At 37.7% G+C, this 9,902-nt stretch overlaps 1 protein-coding gene across 2 annotated transcripts in view; it reads left to right on the top strand.

Annotated features, from left to right (window-relative positions):
- Positions 1 to 3,751: 3,751 nt before the first annotated feature.
- LOC134823339 (epithelial splicing regulatory protein 2-like) overlaps positions 3,752 to 9,902 on the top strand; it is an 18,839-nt gene continuing 12,688 nt past the window's right edge. Inside the window, exons 1-3 of one of the 2 annotated variants that reach the window (XM_063834767.1) lie at positions 3,752 to 3,808; positions 4,061 to 4,199; positions 7,458 to 7,570. In XM_063834767.1, coding sequence (XP_063690837.1) covers positions 3,754 to 3,808; positions 4,061 to 4,199; positions 7,458 to 7,570 — 307 coding nt within the window. In that variant the 5' untranslated portion in view covers positions 3,752 to 3,753. Of the gene's footprint in view, positions 3,874 to 4,060; positions 4,200 to 7,457; positions 7,571 to 9,902 lie in introns of both variants that reach the window. The other variant, XM_063834768.1, reaches the window with a different exon arrangement.

Below are 9,902 nucleotides of genomic sequence, written 5' to 3'. Positions count from 1 at the left end.
CAAAATTCTGAAGCAATCCTTATTCATATAATTTGATAAAATGGCTGCGGAACTTGAATTATGTAACATTAGAAAGTAAGTGTATAGAGTATGTACCCTAGTGTGAGGGGTGTTAGGTAAGCTATATTATAGTTTTTGAAGTTCAGACCAGTTTTTCCAGGTCACAAAGGATTCCATCAACCATATTCTTGACCAAATTTTGTACTTGGGCCCAAAACATTGAATTTTGTAAGTCCATAGATGGACATGGAACTCTGCCATTTCAGTGGATAAACTCGTGACCTGGCATTTTATTGTTACAAATTTCAATATATAGGGCCCAATTCCTATTTTCTATAAAATTTGATATATAAATTAAAAGTTTTTAAATATCCAACCTTTAATCTAATTAGCTATATTCATTTGATTAAATTTACCGCGTTCTGTCGCGGATTGTCAATTTAAATTACATTACATTTAAATTGTTACAAAATTCAATAATTTGGTCCCAATTATCATTTTTTTAATTTGTTAAGTTGTTTCATGTCTTTATTTTAATGCATCAACCAACTTAAAACCAATACTAGATCAAACAACACTGTATAACATACTCTTTTGTAACCATGTTACGTTATTCAAAGAAATGGGCCTTTTATTGATTATGAACCATATACCAAGATTGTAGTAATGCCTTTATACAAGAATTGCTGCACTAATAACCTGGTTTGAGGGTTAAATACATATCCTACACTAGCTGTGGTTGTAACAAACTATAAAGATAGATTCATGAAAACAAGATGTTACAAAATGTCCATTTTGGGCCTTTTTATGTAATCAAAAGTGGGCCTTTTTTCATTCCACAGCTAAGCAAATACCTAAAGTACATTTTTGTGAAGCAAGAATTGTTAAAATTTAATAATTGGCTGAGCCATTGAAAAGTGTAACCAAATGTTACATTTTTCAACATAACTGGGCCATTTTACAATATTATTCATAGCCGATGACCTGAGACTATTTGTTATCACAATTATAGTCATCTCTGAAAGTTTCAAGACCATCGAGTAATTATTAATGGAGTTATTGTAAAAATGAGAAAATCGCCCATTTTGGCAGTGAAACAAAACCACCAACCAGGTTTGAACATGTCCACATAGCAAGAGCCACATTAACGTTGGGGCCGTCTACCAAATTTGAATGACATACAATAACAAAAAATCAAACATATCATAAATAATTATATATGGATTTTGTTCATTACAATTCTGTCACAACTGATAGAAGAAAAAAGAAAGGACAAGCGGATAGGAAATTGGACGGCAGAATTGTAACCAACAAAAACACATTTGAGCTAGTCTGGCCAGACTGTATCGGCAGCCCAGAGGTACTTGATCAGATTGGCCTTAAAAGTAGAAATCCGCTCTGACTGCCGGATACATACTGGTAGACTATTCCATTTCAGCATAGATCTATAAAAGAAGCTATTTCGGAAGGCATCCGAGCAGGGCACAGTGGTACTCGTGTAAGTTGAAGTATCCGACCTATCAATTATTTGAGCATTGTGCCTAGTGTATCGGGTGCCCTCTGGACGGCATAGGACTATATAAGTAGGAAGCGAAACTGGGATTATGCTATTCACTATTTTATAGAAGGTCATAAGATCGTTATAAATAAACTTCTGCATGACAGGGAGAATATTTAGCTTCTTTTGCTCTGTAGCAAGTTTATCGTCATTATAACTGGAGTAGGGTTCACCATTGATCCATTTAATAGCCCTCTTTTGGATAGCAACAAACTGTTGAAGATGAGTTGCAGATTGAGGGGACCATATGACAGAACAATGTTCAAATATAGACCTAATTAACGCTAAATAGAACGATCTTTTCTGCCTTTTATCAGTAGTGAAATGACATGTTCTCTTAAGTAGTCCAAGTCTGGAGTTAGCTCTGGAAACAAGCGCTTTACATTGTGCACCCCAATTAAACCTGGAGTTTATTGCGACTCCTAAATCTGACTGAGAGGGCACAAAGTCAATATCACTTCCAGAAAGTTTATAGAAGAAGGTATTGAATGGCAAGTTATCCAGCACGTTTCTTTGCAGGGACACAGAAAGGGCTTTGCACTTTTGTGGATGGAACTTCATTCGATTTCTCACTGACCAATCATACAATCTATTGATGTCATTTTGGATTATGTGATGGTCAGGGTAACCAAGAATCTCCCTCCAAATTTTAGTGTCATCTGCATAAAGGGCGATATTGGTGCCTTCAGAGACACAGGAGAACATGTCATTTATAAATATTACAAACAATAGAGGGCCAAGAATAGAACCTCAAACATGGTACAGAGTGTATTTTAGGTTGGAGGGGAGCCATAGGGAGTATATTAGCATCGATAGTCAAAGAAAATATATACAAAATAACATAAAAATAAAATAGACCCAATAGAGCACATAACATATGACGAGACAGAAGACAGGACAACAAATTTTCCCCGTTACCTCTATAACTTTTACTGATGATAACATACCTAGAAAACATACCAGTTGCAACACGGTGTTGTTGAGCTGATATTCCCATAAAACTTATAAGTATATTATTAACAGAATTGTGTCTCGCCGTTGTGTTTTGTTAGGTATTGTGCTATAATATGAAGTAACATACATTATGCTATCACTTCGTTTGAATACATATAAATAACATCCAAATGATCAGATCCAATAGGATACTGATGCAGACAATGAAAAATTGAATTGAATTACCACATCAGTATCCCAATGGATTAAACCACTTTGAGTGTATAATTCTGAGATAGAACTTTGCCAACACTGGCATCCCAGCCTTGGGGCTGGGATGAATATCATAAAAGCCCCTTTTGTCACACTTAGGAAATAATCTCTCGTTTCTGTTTCCAAAGCGGTCTAAGAAAGCCCAAAAAACATCAAGGTAAAACAGTTTATGCCTAGAGCAGCGATCAAAGATCAAATTATTCATAGCACAAACATTACCAGGGATTTTCTCTTGTCCGTTGGGGTGGACTGGTGGAATTGCTTGTACAAAAACACGTGCATTCGGATAAAGTTTCTTGGCTGTCTTCATAAGGTCACTCACAGGGGTCTTGAGATGATTGACACCCTGGGTACAGTACCGGATGTCGTTGGCACCGATCCATGACGACTTGCATAGAAATATGAAAAATAATAGTTATAAATATGGAATAGGAAATAAAATGCTATCATAGATCAGGGGATCATGGTATTACTGTAAAATGTTTAATCTTGCTGTTATCTTAGGAGGGGCTTGCTATTACACAATAGTCATAAAGTTTGTAGCTAGTCTATGTCTGTCTAAATTAAGGTTTTAGTAGCTTTAAACTTATTTCATTTTTGTACATTTTCGGTTGACACAAAAGATTATGATTATTTGTTATTATACTAGTTAAATAACCAAAATCCGTGTATGTCTGACATCATAATATTATATGTTCATTCTCATTTCTCAATAATAAATCCACCAGGCTAGAAATGTGAATGATTAGGAAAGGTGAATACTCAATTTGATAATGCAGAATAATGGGGCGTTTCTGTGGCCCTGTTGTCCGAATGAGGGGACTGCCATGGTCAGCAACCCCACAAGATATTAGAGAGTTTTTCAATGGTAAGAGTTTACAAAATAGTTTATTTAGGGGACTGCCATGGTCAGCAACCCCACAAGATATTAGAGAGTTTTTCAATGGTAAGAGTTTACAAAATGGTTTATGTACAATTATTTTGTCCGAATGAGGGGACTGCCATGGTCAGCAACCCCACAAGATATTAGAGAGTTTTTCAATGGTAAGAGTTCACAAAATAGTTTATGTGGTCAGCAACCCCACAAGATATTAGAGAGTTTTTCAATGGTAAGAGTTTACAAAATAGTTTATGTACAATTATTTTGATAGTAAGATATCATTTTACATTGATCAATTACTACATATTTAAATTTAAAACGTATCAAAAATATGTTTCTTAATTAATTGCACTGAAACAAAGCATTAGCAACCTTTAGAAAAACAATTACATAGGCTAAGCCTTAACAATTTACAGGATTAGAAATAAGTCAGGACGGGATTGTCCTGGCACGCAATGGGGACGGTAGAGTGACTGGTGAAGCGTACGTGCTGTTCTGTGATGAGGACAACTTCCAGAGGGCTATGACAAGAAATAGGGAACATATTGGCAAAAGGTAAGATTATAAATTTATCTCAACACTGTCGAACTATTATAGCTTCATTCTTCCCCTTAATCATTAATTATTAAGTTTATTCGAATGACCACAGAAATTAGAAACTTTTGTGTTCAAGCTTAGGAATGATATAACGAATATTTGGCCTGGAAATCATCTAGAAGTAATGATCATACTGAAATGATGCACATAATCCCAATTATTTCCACGATAGAAATTGGTTATCAAATAAGTACAGTAATATAACCGTTCTGTATGGTTAAACATAAATTGGAATATTATTATTAAGCGAATATATTAGAAAAACTATTATTCCAACTCCCAATTTATGAAAATAGAAGCTCTCAAATGTATCATGAGTCATGACCTTTTGGAATTATATTGATGATACAGTTCTAATATTGAGCTTAAGACTTTGACCTTTTAGCTGATTAAACTTCACGTGATCGTGCATATCATGTGATCTCTCGGTTGCCTAGCGACCAGAGTTTGCAGACAGCTTGTGTCTGGATCCCAGGACCAATGAGCTGGCTGTTGGTGGGACACGTGACTTGTCTCACCCAATCAGTGCTAACCACGCCCACGTGACGAACAGTTAGCATATTACAACCCACTGTAATTACATGCCGTTTCCTTGACAACACGTGGTTTGTTAATTACTTGCTCTCTCTCTCTCTTACACTCACTCCCGCCCTCATACCCTGTGTAGTATGTGTGTGCGTGTGTGTGGTATCAACCTATTTATACTCTCCTAATGCGCTAAATTGTGCACTAACAATCTGCAGTCAAATCAACTGAGCCGTGCAACATGAGCAGCAGATATTTCTAAAAACTGGGTAACCAGTAAACACATGTATCCCTCCAATCGTTTATATAATAAAATGGAACAGACCAGTAGTATAGAGACAATTACCTGACTCCATGATCTGACATGTTGTGTAGGAGTTGCGCGGCGCACTATCGCTCTATTGTAAAACCTGACTGGTCGGTTGACGTATTTATAATGCACTAGCTGGCTGGCTGGCTGTGATACAACAATACTGTGTGTCGTACGTGTGCTGTCATCTCTACAGTGTGGCTTGTAATTTTAAACGTGTTAGGACCGGTGGCTGTACCGGGAGGGAGGCGATGTTTAACTTTATCAGCTGGTGGTGGACTTGAGATGTGTTGTTAGATTTAAATTACTGCAGTAGGTTTTGAAACATCAAGGTATATTATTAAATGCGTTTTTCTATCCAATCATGCTTAGAATTGATTTGCTGAAGACAAGTGTACTGGTTTTGCTTTGAGCGGGAAAGAATTGTAAACTCTGCTGAGTTTGCCGCTTCTTTGTAACTACGTAGTGTATGTTCCAGGTGTCATAATATATGTTTATTACAATGAGATCATCCTCTTTATGAGACACAATTGACAATACGTTTGCTTTTGAAGTTTGTAAATCAAAAGAACGTTTGAGATATATTGACTATTCAGTACATTATGTTAAGTGCAAGGGAAAATGCCGCGTCAGTAATTATTTAATACTAGCCCGTCTATGTATTCCCTTGATAATAAGATGTTTTAATAATAAATTCAGGGTTATGACAATGATTTCCGGAATGCAAAATGAAATACTCAGAAATGTAAAAATGTATCTAACTTTCGATTTTGGTTTCATATTTAGTGGAGGTCTAGACTTCATCGAATTGTAACAATACCACAAGATGACTCCTTTAATAATAAGGTATTAGGGTATAATTCGAATAGTAAATTTAGGCTCATCATGATGATCAAGAATGCAAAACTAAATACTTTCGACTCTCAGCTTGATTATTAACATTCATTCTAACCGATCGCTATCTATTAGTCCCATCTGGCAATGTAACAAGTAGTACATGTTGTTTATTTGTTTGCTTAGCACGCACCACATACAACAACATGGTGTCAGGAAGTAATTAGCACTTAAAGTGTAAACAAATCACACCACTACAGCTCGTTAACCATTACACTGTGTGATAATCACACACAATACAGTGTGATTATCACACACAATACAGTGTGATAATCACACACAATCTCCTGACCCTTGGTTTACATGGGTTAATGTCGGGGGAAAGTAATCCAGTAATTCGGGGCTGTTCATTTACACTAAACGCATGTAAATAAGCCCCTTCTCCTTTGTGTATCAACATAACAATACATAGTCCAGGGTGCTTTCTCTGCTTAATATGGATGAAATTCACGAAGGTGAAATGTATAATAGGTGTAGTAAATTGTCTTCTCTGGTAAGCAGAGGGAAACGTGATGATTGTCTGTTATTCTACACAATCCGAGACTGAAGGAGCCATTTCTATACTTTATAAACTTAAACATGTATTATACCTTAAAATAAGTGGAGCCTTCGGAAGTGTTTTTAGAGATATTACCTTTCCACAATTCTAATAATATACTGACGTTACCCAACCCCATTGCTGAACAGCCATTAGCGTTACAACGTGTATTTAATATTGTCACTGCATTTAAATGGCTCCACATCACGTAATATGTGTGATCATGAATATTCTAACACGGGTTATGCACTGTTGTTATGATATGGTAGATGCTTGAGTGCCGAGTGCCGAGTGGCTAGCTTACACTATGTGTGCTTGATTTGGTTATATTCTGAGCAACTAAATGAAGGTTTAGTGAGGCTAAGATTTACAAGGCTCAAATGTACAAGATTTCACGGGAAGATCTAATAATGAGCTTAATTGTAACACGGCCCTGTTTCGCCCTACCGTTTAATCGGCTTACTTACTTTCAACTGAAAATAAGGATTAGATGATCAATATTTCATCTTTCGACCGCAACACGACTCTCTAAAATAAAGGAAATCCATCCACGAACAATGAACATGACTAATCAACTTAAGCTGGAACATAGCTAATTTGGGTCAAATTGTCGTGTTGTGCATGTTAGTTCATGGCTGCTTTCTGGTCATTTATGTGTAATTATTATAAAATCACTCTTGAATTCCGTACGTAAGTTGAAATTGACTAAAGATGCATTTCGACTAATTGTAAGGAAAAGAATAGAAAATATGTCAGTATGAAATTCTGTAGAACACAAGATGGACTTATAGTAACATAATCCATTAAAAATGTTAGCATATTTTAACTTTCGAGGCTGTTTTGGCCGCATCTTGATCATATAGTACATGCTCGTTTGCAGCTCAGAATTTTCACTAATATAATAAATCGAAAAATAATCTTTTGGATTCTAACCCCGACTTACTTCCAGGTACATAGAGCTGTTCAAGTCGTCGGGTGAGGAGATGGAATTAGCGCTGAAACGCGCAATAGCCAGCCCCGCATCACAACCCCGCCCCAAACTGAACACCACTCGGCAACGACGTAAGTTAAACCCAGTCTCACAGCTTGTTTGAAGTCCGGTACTTAACAACTATATCGGTCACGTGACCACAGTGAGCACGTGACCACAGTGAGCACGTGACCAAGGTGTGTAACCAGACGGGGTAGGTCAAGTGAAAACTGTCAACAACTTTAGTACAGAATGTCATGAGACCTGTGTTGCTGAACCGCGGGAAAAGTTATGTTGTAGGAAGTGAATGGGGCGGTATTTAAGGGACCTTGCGACATTCTTGGTTCTGGATGTAAATCGCATACTATGTCGTGATAAACAAATGTCTATTTTTAGTCCACACATTGGAATTCTTTTGTCTTCATTTTTGTGTCATTTGCCACCTGCCAATATTGATTGGCATGTTACCAACATGAGAATAATATGTAGACCAAAACATCCGCTACATCCTAACCTCAGCTTGAATTACCAATTTGAGCGTTTTATCTAGCTCACCTTTTTATAAATATTTTAACGTTACTAGAAATTATGGGACAGAATTCTTGGAATTTTGAAACAATCTGCACACCATGCCAGTCGTGATTTGAAAAGAATTGAGTATAGCTCTCTTTAAAACAGTCTATGTTTAAAACTGTAACATTGAGCTCACCAGCCAAGCCACAGTTTGGGTAGAGTGTAGTACTGCTGTTGGCAGGCACTGTAGAGCGACTGTAAGTAATCAGAATGTTCTGGAAGCCTAAATTGGCAGCAACCTGCACCAGTTGGCAGCCACTAGTTGGCAGGTACTCCAGACCTGGAATACAGAGGATTCTGGCAGCCTATAGTTTGGCAGCCGCTTGTAAGCAGCAACTTCTTGGCACGCTCTGCAGTGCAGCATGAAGCAGGATAATAATCTGGCAGCCACTCCTTACCAGGCTCACTGCTAGAACATTCTGGCAGCCACTAACAGCACTGCAAATAGAAGGTTCTAGCAGGCCGTGTGATTAGAGATCTGTGCTGGTTACACTACCCATGAAGTGAGGTCAGTAGTGACCCGGGCTACCTGTATGACTTCTGTGTCTCGTATGTGTGTGGGGGAGAGTTAGTGCCTGTGTATTGGCACTGTGCCCACTGTCCGGGAATGGAATGTTTGGAAGATGACGTCACATCAGGGTGCACATAGTTTAGAAGTCGCACAAGTTACCATATGTTGGACATGTCTTATCGGATACTCCACGATCTCAGGGGAATATGTCTAACGTGTAACTCAAACTAAAAGTGTAACCAAATGTTATACTTTTTGTTACTATATGAGTGTGTCACTGTAGCTGTGTGTGTCTGAAAAGAGTACCTCTAGACTATGGACTGTTGTAGTGTTATGTAGCCTAGACACATTTTCTTATTTCTAAGCTGGAAGTTGAGTTGTCAGACTTCAGTTCTGATTTGTGTGAGACACTGTTGAATGATGTGTCGCATTTCAGCCATGGGTCATGCACGGTCACTATAACATAATTATGCACTGCCAATAACAATTATTATAACATGTCCAAAAGTGACTGATAGACACTTTGGCAAATAACTCACTCGTTTTTGGATCCAATGGCCTCAAACGTTGTTAATCGCGGGTTATTGGTAAATCCTGATTGGGAACGTCATCGGCTGGAATCTGTTCAAAAGATACCGCCTGTTTAGCGCTGAATGTCGGGAACTACTCGAGTTGTCTTTCATAAACCGTTTATAAATTGTCAAAGTATCTTTCATAGACCGTTCATATTTATAAACTGTGGAATGTGACTCAATGCTTATCCAATGATAAGTTAAACTAGATAATTCTAAAAAAAGGCTGATTTAAATGCAGTCTTCAACTCGGGAGGCGATGCACATATATGCCCACGCTCAGACACGGACCAGGCTGACAAATTAGCCACGACAGTACTGTACGTGACATGCTTTACCTAGACCTGCCAAGTTAAATTGTTACACTCGCGTCAAGTCAAATGTGCACTCTCATTCAAGCACGCACTAAATTACCTACGCTCGCTTCATGTCAAATGTGCACTCTCATTCAAGCATGCACTAAATTATCTACACTCGCTTCATGTCAAATGTGCACTTTCTTTCAAGCATGCACTAAATTATCTACACTCGCGTCATGTCAAATGTGCACTCTCATTCAAGCATGCACTAAATTATCTACACTCGCTTCATGTCAAATGTGCACTCTCATTCAAGCACGCACTAAATTATCTACACTCGCTTCATGTCAAATGTGCACTCTCATTCAAGCATGCACTAAATTATCTACACTCGCTTCATGTCAAATGTGCACTCTCATTCAAGCATGCACTAAATTAACTACACTCGATTCAAGTCAAATGTGCACTC

This window comes from Bolinopsis microptera, chromosome 11 (genome assembly GCF_026151205.1).
Source record: "Bolinopsis microptera isolate Bmic1 chromosome 11, MBARI_Bmic_1.0, whole genome shotgun sequence".
In the NCBI taxonomy this organism is placed as follows: domain Eukaryota; kingdom Metazoa; phylum Ctenophora; class Tentaculata; order Lobata; family Bolinopsidae; genus Bolinopsis; species Bolinopsis microptera.
This window is presented reverse-complemented; position numbering and strand designations above follow the sequence as displayed.